This window comes from Podarcis filfolensis, assembly GCF_964270895.1.
Source record: "Podarcis filfolensis genome assembly, chromosome: 12".
In the NCBI taxonomy this organism is placed as follows: Eukaryota; Metazoa; Chordata; class Lepidosauria; order Squamata; family Lacertidae; genus Podarcis; species Podarcis filfolensis.
This window is the reverse complement of record NC_139614.1, coordinates 25928605-25951698: the sequence shown is the minus strand read 5'-3', so window position 1 is coordinate 25951698 and position 23094 is coordinate 25928605. Positions and strand designations below refer to the sequence as shown.

The window sequence follows — 23094 nt, the reverse complement described above, 5'->3', positions numbered from 1 at the left end:
TCTTACATGAACCACATCCATTTCAGGAAGGGGAAGTGGTTTAAGTTGATTTGTACTGTATCAACAAGTGCCCACACAATGCCCCTTTTGGGGGAGTTCTGCCAGCTGAGCCAACATAACGCCAGCTGAGCTGGGTTGAGGATCTTAAGGCTGGTATATTCCTGGCTCAACCAGGATGTGGGAATTACATGGGCAGAGTCTGAAATCAGCCAGGAACTGCCCAAGTTCCACCTCTTCCGAATGGGGTTTGGGTTGTACTGAGGAACAGTTATGGAAGACCTGGGGTTTGGGTTGTACTGAGGAACAGTTATGGAAGAGAGACAAAAACGTTGGAGGAGAAAAAGTATATGAGAATCTGGGCAAATGAGATGTGTAGAAGTTTAGGAAAGATGGGGAAATAATGCAAACCATTGCAACAAGGGTCTCTGTACTCCACTAACACCCTCCCCACTCCTCTGAAAGTCTTTCCACAGACTTGAGCAGATGTTTGATCCAATCATGAGGTATATAACTTCAGTATATAACTTTGTGGCAAAGGAAAGCTTGAACATATTAATTAGACTAACATTTATCCTAGAAGTGACCTCTGAGGAATAAGCTTTGTGCAATTAGGCTCTCCACAACTGTTCCTGCCAGATTCTTCCTGTACCCCAGAAGAGCAGCAGCTTCGGAAATGAGAGGAGCATGGCTTGAATATAGACACCATGCACTCCTAGCACTTGGGCCCTGAGGGAGCCATCGCTTGCCATCCTGCCAATTACCACAGCCAGGCAAAACTATGTAAAAGGCAGAAAATGTTGCAGGGCCCTGATTTTAAAGATCACCAGCAGATCCCAGTGCCCCTTAGAGACAGCCGTTTCCAAAGCAACAGGGATTTCATCTCTATACATTTCCCTTGGCTCCTGGCCAGCATATTTAGTTGCCATCCAAAATAGCCGGGCTGCCGAGCAATGAAAGCGTTTCTGAGTCGCTTTATCATCTGTCTTTCAGTTGATTAAATCAATCAAACTGAATACATTTCAATATATTTGCATTTTCAGAAACCTGCCTTTTTTGAGATATCATAAGGAATAAGAGATAGTTTAACAACCGAATAAAGAAAAGCTACTTTCTTGGAAGAAGGTTGGGGTTCTAAAAAAAACAAAAAAACCCAACAGCATAAATGTGTCTCTAATTCACAGTCCCAGTGATTAAAATTTTACTATGGTCCAACAGAAATACAGATGGAATGCTATTTACAATAGCTGCAGCAAATGGAAATTTTCCTATTTTGAATCTGCATATCTAGGCACATTTAGGTACCAACAGTGAAGAAATGATTTGAGTCAGCCCTGCAGGATCATTTCAGCAGAAGCCCTAGGAGGAATGGGTATGAACAGCAGTGGAGCCGACTGGGTGGCAGGGGTGGCATGCGTGCCCTGCGCCCAGGGGCAGGGCCAGCCATCCGCGGGGCGAGTTGGGGCAAGACGCTCCAAGGAGTCTGCCTGCCTCCTCCCACTCAGCCGCCCTACAGCTGAGGGGGAGACAGCGGGCAGACTGTTTGGGGCAGCGCGGAGCCTGCGGGCACCCAAGCCACCATGTCACTCCCAGGAGAGACGTGTGGCTCGGGCACACTGCAAGCCCCACAGTGAGTGCTGCCCGGTATTTTGTCACCCCCCTCAGTGGTGACACCCGGTGGACCGCCCCCACTGCCCTCCCCTTTCTCCACCCCTGGGTATGAAAGCAAAGGATGCATATCAGCAACAGCAGGCAGTATCACAGTGGGAGAATGCTGGGGAGTATAGTTCTGAGAGCCAGTGTGGTGTAGTGGTTAAGAGCGGTGGACTCGTAATCTGGTGAACTGTGTTCACTTCCCCGCTCCTCCACATGCAGCTGCTGGGTGACCTTGGGCCAGTCACACTTCTCTGAAGTCTCTCAGCCTCACTCACCTCACAGAGTATTTGTTGTGGGGAAGGAAGGGAAAGGAGAAAGTTAGCGCTTTGAGACTCCTTCGGGTAGTGATAAAGTGGGATATCAAATCCAAACTCTTCCTCTTCTTCTTCTTATTCAGAGCAGGTATGATCATGGTATCTGCTGGTGTGCCAAGTTTGATGATGATGTTGATGATGATGATAAATATAGTTGCTTTACTCACAAAAGTGATCTGAAGTGCCTTACAAACAACAGAAATACCAAGACTAATTACAATAAACACAACCAATAAAGCCCTAAAGAGCACCAAAGGATGGCCTTTCCGTGCTCTGGCAAGTGAATGAGGTGATAATGAGGCTTTCAAGTTTCTTTGTGTAACACAGTAGCATACAGGAAGCCAGAGAATGAGGAAAAGCAGAATACGCCTTTCCTTTCCTCCAGTGTGCTACCAATATAAATGACAGCATTTCTTCGAAAGATTGTTTGAATTTTTTGTTGAAAGTTAAAGGTTGGCTGAAAATCATTTGTTAAAATTCAGTGGGTTTTACAAGTTGAAACTATTTTATGGAGGTATCTTATTTTAAAAAAAATTCCATTATGGGTCACTCTCTCTTTCCCTCTCTCTCTCTCTCTCTCTCTCTCTCTCTCTCTCTGCGTGTGTGTGTGTGTGTAAGTATGTGTGTTTGCTTGTGTGATTGCATTCAATGCATTCTTTAGTTTAGAACAATGGACCATAGTGGCATCTTAAAGGAGCTTTTCAATATTCATGGGCTGAGGGGAGCTTCCATTTGGGGGAAAATATGAAGATTAAAATATAAAGTATGTGAGGGAGAAGAAAACAACAGTACGCCATTCTATAAGATTACTATTTCCAATGGGGGCTGAGAATTGCAGGATCTCCGAAACAGCAATTTGCTATTACAACCGTTTGCAACAGAATGTCAATGTTGCACTCTAACACAGTTTTTTTCCAAATCACATGCTTTGTGAATCTTGCAAAGCGTCAGCTCCTGATCTTCCTGCTGGCTACTGGCCTGTCCAAATGCTGCAAAATTGGTGCGTTAAGGGCCTGAATATCTGGCTGCACAGATTATGATGGTTGGATATATACGTAGGCAGGAAGAGAAGGACCTAGACATGCTACCAAGGTTTGTAATTACCAGGTTTGGCGCATGGATTTGCCCAGCTCCTAATGCTTGGCTGCATTATGAATTGAACCTTATTTTGGACCGGAATGTCTTCTCTGGCTCAGAATGGAAAATAAGATTTTGCACATACATGGCCGATGTTTAGGCTGTCCAGGTAGCTTTGCAGCTGCTTTGTAATCAAATGCACCAAGCATCTTCAATCTTAGCCGTTTTCTCCTGGTGAAGCTCTTGCTGGTTGCAGTGAAATGACGAGGCTTTTAAGTTCAGGCATTCAGCAGAAACATTGACATTTCCTTAAAGCTAACCCCTTACTGACAATAAAACTCTTGCTGTGTGCTGCGATTGTGAACTATATGACCAGATCACCCAACAAAAACTCCTTTGCTTGTGAGAACCTACTCTCTAGAGGGCCAGCTCCCTAATTTGTACATGGTTGTCGCCCCTGATCCAAAATCTTTCTTATTTCATGGTATATTTGTTTTTGTAGAGGTGGGGTTGCATTTCCAAGTGGCCCTAATGCACGAGGGCTACTTGGAAGTGGCACTTGCCCTGTGGAAGGCCCTCCCATCAGATGTCAAGGAAATAAACAACTATCTGACTTTTAGAAGACATCTGAAGACAGCCCTGTGTAGGGAAGTTTTTAATGTTTGATGTTTTATCATTTTTTTTAAGATTCTGTTGGGAGCCACTCAGAGTGGCTGGGGAAACCCAGCCAGATGGGTGGGGTATAAATAATAAATTATTTTATTATTATTATTATTATTATTATTATTATTATTATTATTAAATTAATAATGTTGCTGAGTTGCTGAGTTAATTTGCACACATGTGCACACTCACGCATGCACTCACATTGTTGCAGGAATGAGGGAGTCTGGACATGAAGGGTTTAAAAAACTCAGGAGCCTGGGCAAAGTTGGCAAGTGTCTCTTTTGTTAGGGAACTTACAGGCGATTTGTCTCCATGGGAAATCATGCTTAGACATCTTTCTTATGTCTTCTGAAAGGGACAAAAGCAACAATGCCCACCTTCACTTTCAACTAAGGATGAGATCGTGTAGGTATCTGTGAATGAAACAAAGAGGGGAGGCGGTGGCTTTTAAACAGGATTAAGACAAATGAGAAAGAGGGAGAGAGTGAAATTTAGGCTCTGTAAACTAACAGCATTCTGGGGTGCTGGCTGATTCTCTCTGGACATGGCCTTGCTGTCATCATCTCCTACACCTAACCTTAAAGTGTAGGCTGGGATCATTTGCTCTTTGTCTTTGGGCATTGGAAGGTAATGAGATTCTTCCGGGGTGTGTGTGTGTTTCTGTCCGTTAAGTTATGCTTCAAAAGGGATAAGCCATTAAAAGGCACCCTACTCACTTCCACATTACGATTGTCCAACTGAATAGTCTAGCTGTGATTTTGTGTGTTCACACACACATACAATATATATACAGACATTTATTTATTTTTAAAATGCCACTGCATGTACGCCTTCCCCTTGTTTCTTTTTGAACAGCCAAAGTAACTAGATAGGGGCTTATTTGCCCCCAAGTTGAAAGTATCCTATGAAAATTCCTTCGTCTCGATGCTCTTTAAAAATGCACGGCTTCGGAAAATTAAATTACAAAAAATTTATCTGTTTGGGATCAGTCTTGTTTCCTCTTTCCCTTTGTGTTTACTTTCCTGCAGTAGCTCACATCAAAATGTTTTCTGGAATGCCAGGGCTAAATAAGTTATGCTTAACTCAATATCTAATACAAATAGCTTCTGGGAAGCCTTTGCCACACCATCATAGAAGCTGCCTTTTCTTTTAATAGCTCACCACACTTTGCTGATATAGTATTTCTCTAATCACCAATCTTGATGTGCCTTCCTGACCTTGCCGCTCTCTGCCCAAATAACTGTGTGGGTATCAAAGGTCCATGTCATTGCAAGAGTGAATGGCTTTCATTTTCCCCCTTCTCGAAACTTCCGGTCCCTGCCATCTGCAAAGAATTATTCCAATGAGGGTTTTTGCTGCCTTGCGGCGAGTGCCCTGTAGTGGCCTGTTGGTTGGATGGAGGCAGCCCTTGCCAAAACAGTTCTTGTGGTCAGCAAATAGATAGACGCTGCTGCTGTGTTTTTAGCGTGGAAGAGGCTGGTTTGCTTACTTAAGCAATTCTCTTTTGGCTTTTAGTTGTCTTGATGGCATCACAGTGTTTGGGGTGATGGCAGGATAGAAGTTCCTTTGTTTTTCCCGCCCTGGAGAAGGAATAAATATCCTCCCCTCCTCCCCTCGTCTTCTAAGTCGGTCAGTTGCATCACAGCAAAGCAACAGAGAGATAGCTCAGTGGAAAGATTTCACCATTTTTGTAGCAAGTTGATCTTTTGGCAGGATGCCTATGGAAGCATTCTTCAGAGTTTTGTTATAAAATACACAGAAGCTCCAAAAAGCTGGGCACTGATGAACCAATGTGTCTAACTGAATGTTAAATATAATATATTTAAAATTGCACAATAACTTTCCAAGAGTAGAAGGGAGCAAGCAAATTAGATGGTGGGGTGGGAGGGGGGAAGTTGAATGTCTTCCATTTCAGGCAGCCAAATGTTTTGAAATATGTGGGTTTTTAAAAAATATCTATATACAAAAATAAAGCTTGGGTATCGGAAAATCTCCGCATCCATACAAAGTTAAAAGGAGAATTTCCAAGTCTGATAAAAACAGACCGTAATTACATTACAGGCTCGATCATCTGCAGGGCTTTTGCCAAGTTTACATTCAAATATGTTTTGAGACCAGAGGCTCTTAACCTTCTGCTGCGTACACATCCTTGTGCTTCATGCTAATTAAATTTAGAATAAATACCACTCTCCATCATTCTCTTAATCTACTAACACAGATTAGAATCCCCACTCTGCCCATAAGCATTCCTTGAAGGGATTGGAATAAATCCATCCCATTAAACCAGCAGGGAGGATAAACTGGTGTTAACAGATAGCTAATCCATGTCTTGACCTTGAAAATAATTGTTAGATGTAGTGCTGGTGATGGATGCGTTCCGAGTCCAGCCAGTATGTCAAAGCCCATGGAACTAGTCCATCTGAGGAAAGGGAGAACTCTGGAATGAACTAGTGAGGTTGGCTGTTGCAGAGCATGTGATCAAATAATGCAGATGGGCAGGCTGTCAGCAATAAAATTATTATTATTAAATTATTAAAATTATTGTTATTGAGCTTTCCAAGTGCATGTTTGCTTTCTGAAGCATCACATTCAGTGCCTGCTATTTCTCATGTTCCCAGTCTGTAGGAACCTAGAACCTTGTTTGGTACTTATTCAGACACCAGTTGGAGAATATGCATGGATGGCAGCAATTAACCCCTTAATGCCTCGATTTTCCTTTCTAGAATCTCCTCCCTTTCTTCCATTGCTGTACATCCTGCTCAGAATTTGTAGGTTCCTCCCATGCATCTAAACGCAACCAAAAGGGTTGTAACTCCATACATTGTGGTCCGGAATGATTATCCATTTACAGAAGAAGGGTGAATATAGCTGTTTTCTAGAAAGCTATGTTCAAGGGATGGAGGATGATTATGTTTGGCCCACATAATGTGCACCTCTGAGACTAATGTGCAGATCAGAACAGAATTAGCCTTCAGGATTCACACTTCTCTGAATTTTGCAATACAATTCTTGGCTCTATAAGCATGCCAAAATGCATGGAAAGGGGTGTGTTTGGGGGTAAAATAGTGTTGGAATTGCATTTACAGTGGTACCTCGGGTTACATATGCTTCAGGTTACAGACTCCGCTAACCCAGAAATAGTACCTCGGGTTAAGAACTTTGCTTCAGGATGAGAACAGAAATCGTGCTCCGGCGGTGCAGCGGCAGCAGGAAGCCCCCTTAGCTAAAGTGGTGCTTCAGGTTAAGAACTGACCTCCAGAACGAATTAAGTACGTAACCAGAGGTACCACTGTATTGGGATAAAATGTGGATTTAAATAGGTATCTTGTGAAAAAGTACATATGTGGGTATGCATTTTAAAACACACATTTAAGTACATATTTAAATAAGAATGTTGTATGGTTTTTCTTTTCTTTAGAAATATGCAGATTAATGTGGGAATGGAATTTAGGAATAAACACATGTGAAATGGACGCAGCCCAGAAAGAGAGTGCTCCATCCATCCCTACCAGGATCTGAGGCAGGAAGGGGGCTTTCCCATCTTAGCTAGAGTTGTCAGGGACTGAGTGAGCTCAGGAACATCTCGTCTTCATACAAAGCATGTGGTCTCCCGCAGAGGTATGCTCAAACAGCAGCTGACTGGCATCTTAAGGCTTCCAGTTAATTTGGAGAAAGTATGTAAGTCCTCGTGTTGTAGAGAAAAAGTTTCTGGGAAATATCTGGTCTGCATCTATTGCCATCTCCGCTTCTAAAACGTTTCGGCTGGGTTTTAAGAGTCTAGAAGCCACTCTTTTATATTCATTTGCCTTTACTGCCCTTGTGTTTCAATATCCACAAACTTCCGTTTCTACAGGATGTGGCTTTTTCTAATCACGGAAGATGAGACATATTCTTCATTAAGTCACACTGCTCCCATGAATAGGCAGATCTCTAGCTAGCAGCAACAGTTACTGTATTTTTCCGTCTATAAAATGCCCCCATATATAAGATGCCCCCTATTTTGGGGGACTCAGATTTAAGAAAATGGGGGGAGATGGCCCCGTGTATAAGACACCCCCTAATTTTTGACATTCTTTTTTAGAAAAAACAACAACCCTAGACTTATACACGGAAAAATACGGTAATTACCTGCAAGTAAATTGCCTGCAGTAACATCTGTGCTGTCTTTGTGATTTCCATCATAAAGCAAAAATGGAGAACTTGTGATGACGCTGGACTACAACTCTCATAATCTCTCTGACTATTGGTTACACTGGCTGGGGCTGATGGGAGTTGGAGTCCAACAACAGCAGTGCCAAAAGTGTTCTTTCATTAGTGTTCTTTGATCCAACTGAGTCCAACAGAATCACAGACACTGCAAAGTTTTAATTATGACTTAATTAAAATTAAATTAATTACAGTGAAATCACGTATATTTGAAACACCATTGAAAAAGCCTGCAAACACCCCATTCTGCCCCCTTCCTGCTCTGTTCTGCCATTTTTGTGACATTTTCAGGTTACTTCTAGTTTTGATGTGATGGATGTGCCTGAAATGATCACTGCCTGTCTGGTTTATTTATGAATTTAATTAATTAATTATTCTTTTAAAAAATTGTTCTGACATTTATTTTTTATTGGTTTCTTGGCCAAAACCTCTACAGGCTCCTAAATATGCCAAGGCCACAATTCCAACCTCTATTTAAGAACCTGTAAATGTCTGCAAGTTTGCCTCAACTCCTTGTCATTTAACCCACTTCATGCCTCGTCATCTCCATCTTGCAGTTATACAAATATTTGTTGCAGTGTACAGATATTTCTGACTAGAGGGTGCCATTCCTGCTTGCTCCACTTGACAACCCTGCCTGCCCCATTGGTCTTCCCCCACACCTGACCAACCCCCCTCCCTTTACACCTTACCAACTCCCTTGCCTATTCCCCCCACAGCTCGCTGCAGGCACATTTATTTGAGGGGGAGGTGCTCCACACAGTGGTTTGCTAAATCTCTGTGAAACACCCTACCTCTGTTAAATGGCCTGCTTCTTGTTCCTCATGCTGCCATTGGCACAGCTGCACACAAATTGCAGAGTGTGACGATAGCATACATTTTTATTTATATAGGAAGACAAAATAAATGCACTTTAACTCAATAATATTTTTTTAGTCCATATTGTATATTCCTTTTGTAGGGAAGGGGGGATTTTAGAAACAGCACCAGGGCCCTCAGTCCTTTTAATGCCACCTTGACAAAGACTCAACTCTCCTTACCCCTCTGATGACTTATTGTAAGAATCCTGCCAAGCTGCAGTTAGCTGGCCATATAGTCAAGAAGAGCAACAGTTGGGAAGGGCACTTAAGGAGAGGCCAAGGAAAACCAGCTGTTCCTGTCCTGCAGCTGAGCTGTCAACCCCCAAATCTCCTCAACTTCTTTGCCAGCTTGAAACCTGCCCTCTCGCTGTTAGCTAGGAAACAAAGTAAAGGAATAAGCCATTCTCTACAACAAATAAACATGAAAACAAACAGCCCCAGGACTTCCTATTCATTCTTCCATCATCTCTCCATCCATCTTTTCCTCAGCAAAGTCCCTTTTATTAGTACAACAGAGACCACCTGCTTCTGTATCTGCCTGGGTCAGAGACCACTGCTGTGCTTCTCCCTTTTCCATGCTCAGAATAGAAGGGAAGGAGAAACTGTGTCCGGCAAAACTCCTGCTGATTTATCTTTCTGTCATCATCTATGGTGAAGGAATTTGCAGCACCTAATGATGATGATGATGATGCTTTGAGTCTATGCATAAATGTGTGCATGGGTTCCTTAAGATCCCAAAAGTCACAGAGCACTCAGCCACTCATTTGTACAATATTTCCTATCTTATTCCTGTGATGAGCCCAACCTGGTCTCCAGGCCTGGCTTCATCCCTCAACTCTGATCTTCTGGAGAACTTCCTGGCTCCCAGTTCCTCTTGTTTCTCTGTTTGTTTGTTTATAATCCTGTATATCAAGGAATGTCATACAACATCCAAAATCATAATAAATCGTAATAAAATCAGTTAACACATCCACAAAACATTATTAAATTGTCAAAACATTATTAAAATTGTCAATAATTGGACCATTGTGCTGATACTCTCTGAAATGTTTGGCTGGGAGGAACTGGCATATGCACTGCACTCAAACTCTGAACCTTGTTTCACCACCACCACCCAAAAATTGCAAAGTTCATCTCATTCAAGGTGCCTTGAGTATTGTGCACTTGAACATTTATGATATAAACCGTTTCTTCTTTGTGGGTGCCTCTGAATGTTTCTGCTGGTATTCATCAGTCCCGTGTGCCAAAAGCCAAAAGAATGGAAGGCATGTTGCCAAAATTCATGCCACTCATGCCAGTTGGGAGTTAGTGGTTGAACGAGCTGGTGAGACATACATGATGAATGTACAGAATGCAAAGGGTCTTCATTAAAAGATGCATTACAAGGAATAGCAATTCCTCTTTGGAATGACAAAAGAACTACTCGCGGACCGTTCCCTGATTCAACTGCATAACAGACACGCAACACGGATAATCAATCCCAGTGAATCCACCCTTTCCACTCATGGGGATTTTTGTCGACATTGTGTGCCTTGATCAACCACACTGGAAACAGACCCTTAGGCAATTGGCCTGATCTCCTGTCCTTCCCTTAATTTGAGCAGGCAAAGGCCCGGGGACTGCAATCAGGAATGCTGGCGATTCTCAAAGACACTGGGCTGCATAATTAGCTACAAGGTCAACCCGGCTTAAATCTCAAAGGAACAAGGTTTTCAAAGTAGCTAATCATCCATTGCTTCAGACTAGTTCTCCAAAAATTATGGTTGTTCATGATGGGACAAATCTTAAGTCCCTTATTTGTGTCAAGTGGAGAAACTGAGGAGTTTTATGTGCTATATAGCTGAAGATGTTCCTTGCTTGCTGGACCTCTTCAGACAACCCAGGTCTACTTTATCCCTGTTATTTGGGAATGGCAAATGTTGAGAAGCATATCTGAATCACCTTATGAATACTATTGTGCATTAGTGATAGCCAGGGAGGTAGCTTGCTAGTTAGCAGCTGAGTGGAGAAGGACATCTCTGCAATTTTTGGATAACTATCTTGATCTCTTGAGGTGGAGTAGACAGCACCTCTGCTAACACTTTGGAGCTACCCTTGCTCATGGCCGTACCAGTGCTTCCATGGTGATGGTTGAGATACTCCCTGCCTCCATCACCACCCCTGACTCAGATAACAATTCACTCTCCCCAGCGGTTATAGCTAGCAAACTGACTCACCAGCACTTACTGGCTGAGAACGTCTCTGTTATTTTGGAGGATTTAAATGAAGCCAATGACGTTCTACCAGGACATAGGGACCAGCAGGCACTGTACATAGGAAAGAAAGTGAGGACACTGAGGTAAAAATGTTCCATACAAAAGCAATGCAGGTTGAGGGCAGCATTAGGCTTCTGAGTAACTACTACCAAGTGAGGCAACTTAGGAAAATCACCCAGGAGAACATCTCTGGTGTGCTTGAAAGTAACTGGTGGCACAAAGCATGTCGTGGATAGATCCAGGAAGATTTCCTTTTGCTACAACATGTCGTAAGTCTGTCACAAACCTACACTGCTCTTGTGCTTTCCATGTTTCCACATGCAGGAGAACTAAGGGTGAATTTCAATGTCTCTCTTTTTAAAAGGGAACTCTTATTATGAAGGTTGAAATTCAGCTCTCTCTCTGTGTAGATTTAAACCTGTATCTAGCTAGATAACCAATAGCAATATAGATAAAGCTATAGGAAGAAAACTCGAGGCTGTTGAAATACAGAGCTGTCAATAGGAGAGAATCTAGAGCAATTACAGAGTCTGAGGAACAGAGAGGCTCTGTGGTCAGCCATTTTAGGTCTTGAGTCTATGAACTGGACTCATTATTCTGAATGATATGTATCACTCGGAGGGCACTTGCAAATATCCCACTATGGTGTACCATACATAGCAATTAAACTCCTCATGTGGTAGACGTTCTAGGCATTTTAAATTGCTCCCGCTTTCCTGTCATATGATAAGCAAACATGAGAGGGGCTTGAAAGGGTGAACCATTGATTCACACCCCACACAATGCTCTCTGGTGGTTAAACCACTTTAGGAATCCCAGTTGTGGCTTATATTGCCTAACCACGAATCCGGCATTCATCTTTGACTGTTTCCTCAGCAGCCGTTTAATCAGTTGTGCAGATCCCAGTTTTACCTTCTGGGTACATAACACAGAACAATGAAATATGATACCAGTCCCAGTGGGTAGTCCCTCCCAGAAGAAGAGTCCTGCTGGAGAGGACCAAAGGACCATATTCTCCTCTTCTCACAGTGGCCAACCAGATGCCCGTAGGAAGCCCTTGAGCAGCACTTGAGAGCAACAACTTACTTCCTCCATTGTGAGTCCCAGCAAGGGGTTTTGAGAGGCATTCTATGGCCATGAAACATTCTTTCAGCTATGGAGGGAGTACTTATAACTGCCAGTTTGCACTAATATAAAATGGTTTCGTTTTCAAACAAGGCTCTTTCATCAAATAGGACAGCATCTTAAACCTCATCTTTGTTTGAGGCATCCTCAAGCCCGAACAAAAACATTTGCCTTATTTATTTTGAACGTAGTCCTCACTCAAATCATTTTGGGTTGGTTGTTTCATAAGTGGCTCATCTGTTGCTTTTTGGGTATTTTTGTTAATGATGTTGTTTTTACAGTGCCTTTGCCTTTTTAATTGTAGATCACTTCGATTTTTCTTTGGAAAAGCAGGGTGCAAATATTTTAATGCAGCAAATAAAAGAGGCATTATTAAAAATGGCAGCATTCAGAAACTAGTGGGGAAACATTTCAGTCTCCCGGGTCACTCCCTTGTTGACCCCAAAGTCTCCAATAAAGAGAGCTGAAGCTGCTGACCTAGATTGCCTTAGCAAATTTAATTCTGTGCAAGGCAGACCTAACTGGAAAAGCAGATTTAGCTCCACCTACAATCTAAATTAGCATAGCATAGCTAAAAAGACACTATCATCACCAATGACTAGTGTTGTGTATAGATCACTGTTCTTATCTAGTTCTTGTATACTACCTGTGACCCTCTGGGTATTGTTGCAGTTTCTATCATCAAGTTATGAATCAGTGCCAATACAGCAGTGAAAAATCTGTTGGTAGCAAAAAAATTTAAAATGCATGGTTGCCTTTCAGTGAGGTTTTATTTTTACATATCGAAATGCTGGATAATTTAGTTTGTCACTCATCCCGAATGAGAACTCTCAGGGACAACGGCAGTATTTCATTGAGTGAACACAGGGCCAAGATAATTAGGAATAAAGAGGTGAGCTTCAAGAAGAGTCATCTGTGTAACTTCACTTGCTAAAAGGGAGGGTGGCAGGTAGGAAATCTGTAAAATACCAAGCTTGTCACAAGCCAAGGCCAGCTAAACAGAACAATTAGAATCAACATTTTGCACAATCTGGGATTTCAGGTCTTCGTACTCTTACCATGTATAGTTAAAACTTATTTTGAAAAATTAATCACACTCGCATGATCCATTGAACACGCATGGGCAAGATGGAAGAGCATCTGTAATAATTAGATCTCGTTCCATACCCAGATTTGGTTTTGATAAAACACAGCACAGATCCCCTCAACAAGTAAATATTGTTGTATGTATGGTATGGTATGTATTTCAGCTTAAAAAAAATAGTAACACCATCAGATGCATGCCTGCTCAGAAGTAAACCCCAGGGAGCTCAACTGATCTTTCTCCTAAGCAAATGTTCATAGGAGTCTAGTTTAACAGCATACTCATGTGAATGTATACTCAGAAGCATGTCTGGCTGACTTCAGTCGACTTACTCCTAGATCAGTGAATAGAGGATTGCAGGTTAATGGTACAATCCTATACAGTCATAGCTTGGTTTTCAAACAGCATAGTTCTCAAATATTTTGGCTTCCGAATGCCATATACCTGGAAGTGACTGTTCCAGTTTGCAAACTATTTTTGGAAGCTGAATGTCCGACAAGGCTTCTGCAGCTTCCGATCAAAAGCTGCGCTTTGGTTTTTGAAAGTTTTGGAAGTCGAACGGACTTCTGGAACGGATTCCATTCGACTTCCAAGGTACGACTGTATATGCCTTCTCAGAAAACCCCACTGAGTTAAATGGGAGTTACTCCCTAGTAACTGTCTCCAGGATTACAGCCTGTAATCTAAGTTCTCACATCCTCAGAAAAGAACTAAGGTGGTGTTGCTTAACTCCCCTCTTCGGAATACTTTAACTAAGACAATTTCTTACAGAAACGCCACTTCTATGTAGGAAGAGCACATTGTGCGCCAGAATGTGTGGCAGACTCATATGTGTCTATTTCATGACTATCTCCTGCATAGTTTCCCACCACATTTACACATGGCATGTATGTTTGCAACAAATTGTGGCTTTCCTCAAGAGTGTGGTGTGTGCTTAGGAAACTGTGTCGTGGTGTGTTACGTGATCTGAAACTGCACAACGAAACAATTGATTTGTGATTCTCTCTCACTGAATGATGAAAAAATAAATAAATTCTGGAGCGGCTTTAATTTTGGGAAGAGTGAATGCTAGAAAAGCTGGATGTAATGAAAACTGGTTTATTTAGTAGTGCAATGGAATTGCTCTTGTGGGGGTACAGAAACAGGCCCCAGTGCCAAAGTGCCAGCAGAAGTCCTTGATCTACTTATGGTTTGATTTTTAAGATAGTGCAGCAGTCATTACACACACACACACACACACAGAGAGAGAGAGAGAGAGAGAGAGAGGACAAAAACCAATTTCATAGCATCTTCCTGATGCTCCAAATGGGAGAATTGATTTAATGCTTTGATCGCTCACTAATTTGCATTTGCCTTTGTGGCCAATCACAAACTAAAGAAACCAAAGAAAGAGAAGGCAGTACCAATAACAGGGAAATAAGTGGGGGGGGGATGAAACCCCATGGGGTGCACAAAAATAAATATTTTATTTATTCAAAGTGCACTTTGAATTAAAATTCTTCGGGGGTACTTTGAAAGCATGCCATTATGTGGTGTAATTCTGTTAGGACAACAAGAGAACGCAGCGGCGAGCTTTTAAAATGTGCATTGGGCCAATAAAATCTCTCTTTCCTTGTGCACCCTTGGGATTTCATCTCCCTCCCCGCTCTCCCCCCCCCCCCAAGTCTTGCTAATGCCAGAATATCCATTAACATTTACTGGGGCTTTCCTGTACATCCACATAATTCCACTGGTCTCAGTTGCTATGATTACTTTAAAATGTATTCTGCTTTCCTTGGTCCAAAATCAGTTGGAGACATCAGAAGCTGGAAACTCTGCTGTGCTGCACAGCCTGTAATATAGTATGTGCTAACACAGCCCTAATTTTATTTTCCACATTTTGATCCTCTCGTTCTACCTAGCTCAGCAAGTATAGACACCCCCACTCCTCCCTGCCCAACCCGAAATTAACTCACTCTGGCAATGAGTGATCTCACATTAAATACAGCAATGCCCCAAAGATTCCACTCCCTGAGAAATGGCGAACACATTAAAAGCACCTCCATAGCTTCCAAGATCACTTCAGGGGAGTTGCGAGTTGCTTTGGGCAGAGATGGCAGTGAGAGAGGGTCAGATGCATTTAGGGTGGCCCTTTACAGATAGTTCTCTATTGGAAAAGCATTTCTTTGAAAACAAAGCAGAATAAGAAGGGTGAAAAGGGACCTTGAGGTTGGTCATCAACAGTGATCACCCGGCCACAGTCTTTCCCACGATGGTGGGATGTACAGAATTTCTGTTTAAATTATAGTGATTCTCAGTTTGCATCTATACACATTTTGTGCACATCTATGCTCAAGAAGGGGACGTGGGTGGCGCTGTGGGTTAAACCACAGGGCCTAGGACTTGCCGATCAGAAGGTCGGTGGTTCGAATCCCCACGACGGGGTGAGCTCCCGTTGCTCGGTCCCTGCTCCTGCCAACCTAGCAGTTCGAAAGCACATCAAAGTACAAGTAAATAAATAGGTACCGCTTCAGCGGGAAGGTAAACGGTGTCTCTGTGCAGTGCTCTGGTTCGCCAGAAGCAGCTTAGTCATGCTGGCCACATGACCCAGAAGCTGTACGCCGGCTCCCTCAGCCAATAAAGCAAGATGAGCGCCGCAACCCCAGAGTCGGTCACGACTGGACCTAATGGTCAGGGGTCCCTTTACCTTTATGCTCAAGAAAGGTACAAAATTAGCGCTGCAATTCTCAGAGTGGTTAACAGTCAGTCCCTCTTCCTGGGAGACTCTGGGAATTGTAGCGAAGGCAATAAGGGTATCCAAATGACTCTAAGCACCCTTAACAAACTACAGTTCCCAGAATTCTTTGGGAGAAGTCGTTACTGTTTAAAGTGTCAGGATAAGACCTGAGATAGCTCTGTCGGTAGAGCGTGAGATTCTTAATTCCAGTGTCATGAGTTCATCCACTTTGGACGATTCTATGATTTTTATATATAGTGCAATTGGGGCTTGTGTGTGAAGGAAATATTCCCACATTATTAGTGTGTGTGACTGGATGTGGTTTTTGCAGGGGTGCTGGGTGGGGTTATGCGGAATATTTTGTGTCTATTTTGTATTTCTAGTCGTCGGGATTTCCCCCTCCCCAAGCAAAGCATCCCCCCACTTTCAGCTGCCTGTTGCATAAGCACCCTAATAATTCGGAAAGCCCAAGCGAGGAATTGAATAAGCAGGCCTAAGCACAATGATATTATTCACACCCTGTTGAGAAAGCATATGATTTATTAGGAGACCACTTTACTGGGTAAAATCATGTCTTCTATTATTCCAAAATAGAGTTTTCCCATGTAAAGTTCTTGAACACAGAAGAGTTGTTTTGTTAAATCCACGTTAGTGTGACAGTTATTAGATGTAAGGCTTGGGTCCCTTTTCACATGGTGAAGGACTTCTTAAATAACTGGGAACGGAGCCAAGGGGTCATTGGTGATGTGGAAATAATACTCCATTCACTTCAATGGGAGACGTAGATCTCAATGAACCTTTCTCTTTCCAAGGACCTGCTCCCTTCATTGAAATATATATGACACCCTGCATGCACAAGAGCTACACATGTGTGTGTCAAAGCCCATGTGGAGCTCTGGAATGGAGCATCAGAATTGTACTGGAGCATTAGGAAAACTGATATGAGTCATACCTAAGGGCTGAGTCACTGTGAAAATAATTTTATTATTTGTTGCTTGAATCAATAAGCATTCCTGAAGCGTCCACCTTATCTGATCATCTCTCTGAAGCTGTATTGGGTGATCTCTTCTGTTTACATCATGTGGCCTCATTTGAGATCTTGTTACTGAATCCCTTTCTTTCCAGTCTCTGTATTCCCCTAATGGGAGTTTTCTTCTGCAGCTACTTGGTGGAGAATGCAGAACTTATTCTGGGCCTGGCAAGAGATGCAGCCTTTGACATACCCTTCAACATTTCTCCAATGAAAATAGGGAACCTCCTATTCCAACCTATAGAAAAACATAATAAAACATTTAAAAACTTCCCTATACAGTGGCACATCAGGTTACATACGCTTCAGGTTACAGACTCCACTAACCCAGAAATAGTACCTTGGATTAAGAACTTTGCTTCAGGATAAGAACAGAAATCGTGGTCCGGTGGCAGCAGGAGGCCCCATTAGCTAAAGTGGTGCTTCAGGTTAAGAACGGTGTCAGGTTAAGAACAGACCTCTGGAACGAATTAAATACTTAACCTGAGGTACCACTGTACAGGGTTACCTTCAGAAGTCTCCTAAAGGCTCTGTAGTTACTTATCTCCTTGGCTCGGTGTGTGTGTGGGGGGGGGTTCCACATAGCTCCATATCCTCCAACATTTCTCCGATGACAATAAAGACATCCTAAGAAAAAGCAGGACATTCTGGGATCAAATCAGAAACTGGGGCGGCTTCTGTAACTCTAGGGCTGTCTCTGGAAAATAGGGGCACTTGGAGAGGTTCAGTGTGAACACATCTATTGGGCAGATTTATTGAGTAGCTCTCAGGTGGGCCTTTGCCCACCCTTGTTTACTTTGCACACATTTCCCTCCAGTCTTTCGCTTGATCCCTCCTCACATTTCTTTCCACTGTGCTTCTTTCCTGACAACAGCAGATCCTGGAGCGCCGGCGAATCCAGCAGTTGCAAATGTACCAGGCTCAGATGGCTGCAGTTGGCATGGCGCAATTGGACAGACGCCAGCCCATTGCCAGGACACAGTCTTCCCCAGCGACTCCTGCATTACCTCACCCAGCGGTGGATCAGCCTGTAGCTCATAGCTTCATGACTGGTAGGACTCCCTGAAGGCTCTGCTTAACAGGCGGAGTAAATGCACGCTTCATGTAGGATCAATCGATTTAAATGCCACGAATGCCTCTTGTAGCCGTAGCAATGCACTCATTTCTAACCTCAATCCTACTGGACTTTATGATGCTTTATTGGCTGCCAGTCAACGAGTGCAGCTGATAAGAGATAATATTCACACACTCATAAATTAATACCGTTGACTTGGCTCCATAACTTGAGCAACAGGTGCATTTCGGCTCCCTCCCCAACTCATTTCATTTCCTCCCCCCCCTTTCGTTTCTTTCTCCCTCCCTCCATGTTGCTTCTTTTTTGCCTCTGTTGAGACCACCACCAAGTTGAAACAAGACCCTTACGAAATTGCATGACTGGGGTATATAGAACGCTGAGGCTTGTCGTTCGCCTCCAGCAGGAATGCCACTCGCTGATACAGGAGGTGTTGTTCTTCACTGCAACAAGCAAAGCCACAATTGAGACACAAATGACCTGATCAATTACGGGGAAGGGATACCTGCTTTCAGCAAAGGCTGATTGGCTTGTGCTTGTGGTATTTGTAGGTGCTTACTGACGCATGTGCTCTTTGAATTACAGAGAGATAAGAAGGGGGCTTCAGGGTTTGCGGGTGGCTCCCCCCCCCCACAACATCCCACACTCTCCATTTTATCCAAAGGTATCAGAGATTAAAGTCAACTAAATTTCAGCCATAATAGAAAGTTGATATTTTTGCAAACAAAAAAAGTACAATTTCCATAATGAGGAATGATATGTGAAATGTATTTGGGTTGCATTGGGCTATAATTATTGTTACGGGTTTGTTTTGGTTTTAACTCTACATTTTGTGCTTTTATCCTTTATTTTTATCTTGTGAAGTGCCCTGAGATCTTCAGATGAAGGACGTCATATAAATTTAATGAATAATAATTATAATTACAAAACAGCAATGTTTACTGAGTTTGATCTCATCTTAAAGCCTGTTTGATTCTTTTCTTGACTTTCTTCACATCCCACTGTGGGTTCACTTTAATGGACCTGATATTGAGCTTTTTGAAATCTCTTAATCCTCCTGTTAAGGCTTTCAACTAAGGCCATACAGACACGCTCTCCATGCTCCAAATGTCAACACTGAGTCACTGACAGCAAAGGCAGAGGAATTTGTGTTGCTTGCGCCCGGCTTGTGGGACTTCCCTTTCACAGAGTCTTATGCAAATTCAAGGGGTGATTATTTGTTTTCTTATTTATTTATTAAATATATATCCCACCCTTCCTCCCAGCGGAGCCCGGGGTATGCAGGGACTAACAGGACAATGATGAGTGTGTACCAGGGACTGGAGTCTGACCTGTACCCACCAGGTGGAAAGAATAGAGGCAGGGGAAGCTTCAGAGCTGGGTGAAGAGAAGGAAGAAGATGCAGGCCAGGCCAGTGAATGGCCGGGTGCTGCCCTACCTCCCCTGCCCCACTGTCTCCCTGAAACAGGAAAGAATTGAAGCAGAAAGCACAGAGGCAACTTCCACTCAGGTGCAGTCTCAGGCTACATGTGCACAACCTGTCAGGGGAAGGTGCATAAATGGATGAATGGTCCCCTACAATTGCTTCACAGAGCACAAATCTGGGAATAGCTGTCTAGATGCCAGATTGGTGTGTGCAGGTCTCCAGAGCTGTAGAAACGAGTGTAAGTGTTATCTTTGATAAGTTAACTCTCTGCTGTGTGCGTTCCTTTGGCAGGGTGGCAAACACGTCTGTTGTTTAAAAAATACAATTAAAAATGAGGCAAAAGCATATTGTGAGCATTTAGAAATTGTTAGAAGCACCTAAAAACAACGCATTAAAAACAGATAGGTGTGCTCTAGACAGGGCTGCTGAAGCAGAGGGGATTTGGTGGGCATCTGAAAGAGTTAAGTGAGTTCGCAGGGAGTTCTGAAGCACAAATGCTGCCACGCTAAAGAACTTTGTGTGACAGTAGTAGACGTGCAAGTTTCGCAGATCAAAGTGATTGAATTGGCAGGAATGGGTCCAAGGCCTTATGTGAACCGGTCGCAAGCTGTTAAGGGCTTTATATACAGACAACCCTCAATTTGCATTCCGGGTCATCACATGTGAATGATGGAGCACACATAAGCCCATTCCACCCCCTGTTCTGGCCACTTCTGGGTCGCCACAATGCCACAAGTCAAGGTGAGCAGTACCCAAGGCAAGTCAAATTATTTTGGTAACCGAGAAAGAAAATTCTGCAAGCACCTCTCCCACACATCGGCAGTAAAAATGCAACAGTAATACATTGAGTAGCTAGGAGCAGAGGAAACTCAGCCTTATCAGTCAGACCCATTGGCCATCTAGCTCAGTATTGTCTACACTGATTGGCTGTGGATCTCCAGGGTTTCAGACTGGAGTCCTGTGGGATGTGATACATAAGTAGCAGTCAAGTACAACATTCCTTGTTTTCCTAGAGTGGACATGCAAGGGGATGTTTGGACCAGCCAGTCGAAAACTTCCTGTTTCCTCCTGGGCTGGGACATACTTCCTCTTGCATGTGATTAGAGGTGGGCGTGGCCTTACCTGTTCAGGTAACAAAAGCACAAGGCCCTCCTCCCTTCTTCTCCATCTTCCTTTCGTTGTGTGAGCTGCAGTGACTGCCAGTCTGCAGTCACTGGGATTAACCCCCCATATGGGGTAGATCCACATGTGTGTATATATATATATGTGTGTGTGTGTGTGTGTGTGTGTGTGTGTGTGTGTGTATGTCTGTAACTAAGTCTGCCTTCAAGGATCCAACTGTGAACTGATGATGTGAGTAAACTACTTCTATATATCTTAAATAAGATTGTGGCGTGTTTACTCTTTTAAGAGGGAACTAAGGGATCTTACTAGGAATCTATATTGAGAAGCTTAAATAAGCTTGCAACCAGCTACCCACTGTGCGTTTAAAGGGGAATGTTAAAACTCTGCTAAGGTGTAGAACTTGCTAGTGCAAGTTAGGAAGGATATTAATAAACAATATATCCTCTCCTGCCTCCCTGAACATTCCCACAAGTCTCTCCCAGCCCTACCTTGAGATGCTGGGGACTGAACCCAGGACGTTCCACATGAGCTACAGCCCCTCTGCTGCCTTTTCATGGCACCCATTTCACAGCAGATAGTCTGACCACTTTCTGAGACTGATGCCCAGCTTTTCACTCGGGCAGGCAAGGGAGAAGTTTGGGATCCTTCCCTGCTCTATATTTCATTGCACCGTTCAGTGAACGTTCATAAAGGTTGTCACCCACTGCGAGCCTTAAGGATAATAAAAAGTGATGCATTTGAAATACATGTATATTTCTCTCTGGAGGTCAATTTCCACCCTGACATCTGCGGAGGCAAGTTCGCGATTTACAGGACTGCAATTAGATGAGCATCTGACTCAAAGCAGGAGCAGGGTTTTGCAGAAAGAGGAAAAGAGGAAAAGAGCAAGTGAAAATATTGGATCTTCTGATTTCAGTGGGGAATTTTGCCACTGGCTTCAATGAAGACAACATTCCAGGCCGAATAATTATCTCCCACTAACATTCCACAGCAGCTAGCAATTGAAAACATTTGTCTCTTCTCTCTTTACTTTGGGGGTGGGAGCCGTAGCCTTGGCTGGATTGTGTTAGGGAATCCTACTGTCTATTTTTAGAAGGCAACTCTGTTGCTGTGTTGTGGTACTGTAGCACACGTGCTGCGTGACCCGCAGCTGCAGAAGTGAATTATTTGCACATCCTAAATCAATTTAGATGTTTGAAGTGAATGAAGAAGGAAGGGGGGGGGAAACCCATTCAGATTTCATTTTTTGAAACCAAGAAACTCTTCATCAGACACGATGCAGTTAGAAGGGCAAATATATTACTGTCAAACAGTCTGAACTGAACGTTTCTGACAAAGGCCAAAAAATGCAGCATTTTTTATTTTATTTTTACTGGATTCAAACAGAATTAACGATCCTTTGAGGCAAAAGATTTATGCGATCTGAAGAGAAACCAGAGTTAAGTCGGGAGAGTCCTCAGAACGGCATAAGATTGAATTGCACCCTAAGAGACTGGGAAGGGTTTGTGAAACTTTGTTGCCACATGTAGTTGGCCCTCTGTTGCTTACTGAAAAGGCAAATGGTTAGGCATTTGTTTGTTTGTGTGTTTGTTTTGTGTTTTTATATACTTCTCTTCATCATAAAATCTCAGGGAAGTTCACAAGATAAAAATGCAAGGTAAATGCACAAATAAATAGTCAAAATGATAACACCCTCTTCCCACAAATAAATTTCAAAGGCTGTAGAACGTTAATCAGTCTAAGGCCTGGTTGAAGAGAAATGTTTTTGCCTGGCACCTAAAGATATATCATGAAGGCGCCAGACAAACCTCTCTGGGGAGAGCATTCCCCAAATGGGGAGCCACTGCAGAAAAGGCCTGCTCTTGCATTGCCAGTCTCTGAACCTCTCATGGAGGTGGCACATGAAGAAGGGCTTCAGAAGAGGAACACGGAGTCTGGGTCAGTTTACAGGTAAAACTCGGAAAATTAGAATATCATGGAAAAGTTCATTTATTTCAGTGATTCAACTTAAAAGGTGAAACTAATATATGAGATAGACTCATGACATGCAAAGTGAGATATGTCAAGCCTTTACTTGTTATAATTGTGATGATCATGGTGTACAACTGATGAAAACCCCAAATTAACAATCTCAGAAAATTAGAATATTAAATGAAATCAGCAAAACAAGGATTGCAAATAGAGTACTATTGGACCTCTGAGAAGCAGAAGCATGCATATGTACTCAGTGCTTTGGTTTGGGCTGCTCTCATCAGAAAAGATGAACCAAAACCTGGTTCAATGCTCATGGGATTACGGTGCTTGATTGGCCAGCAAGCTCGCCTGACCTGAACCCCATAGAGAATCTATGGGGCATTGCCAAGAGAAAGATGAGAGACATGAGACCGAGCAATGCAGAAGAGCTGAAGGCTGCTATTGAAGCATCCTGGTCTTCCATAACGCCTCAGCAGTGCCACAGGCTGATAGCATCCATGCCACACCACAT

The 23094-nt window shown here is 43.0% G+C and overlaps 1 protein-coding gene across 4 annotated transcripts in view; it reads left to right on the top strand.

Annotated features, from left to right (window-relative positions):
* Positions 1-23094, top strand: part of HDAC9 (histone deacetylase 9) — a 466741-nt gene that overhangs the window by 316250 nt on the left and 127397 nt on the right. For all 4 annotated transcript variants that reach the window (XM_083578505.1, XM_083578499.1, XM_083578500.1 and 1 more), the window contains one exon: positions 17861-18038. In XM_083578505.1, coding sequence (XP_083434631.1) covers positions 17861-18038 — 178 coding nt within the window. The remainder of the gene's footprint in view (positions 1-17860; positions 18039-23094) is intronic.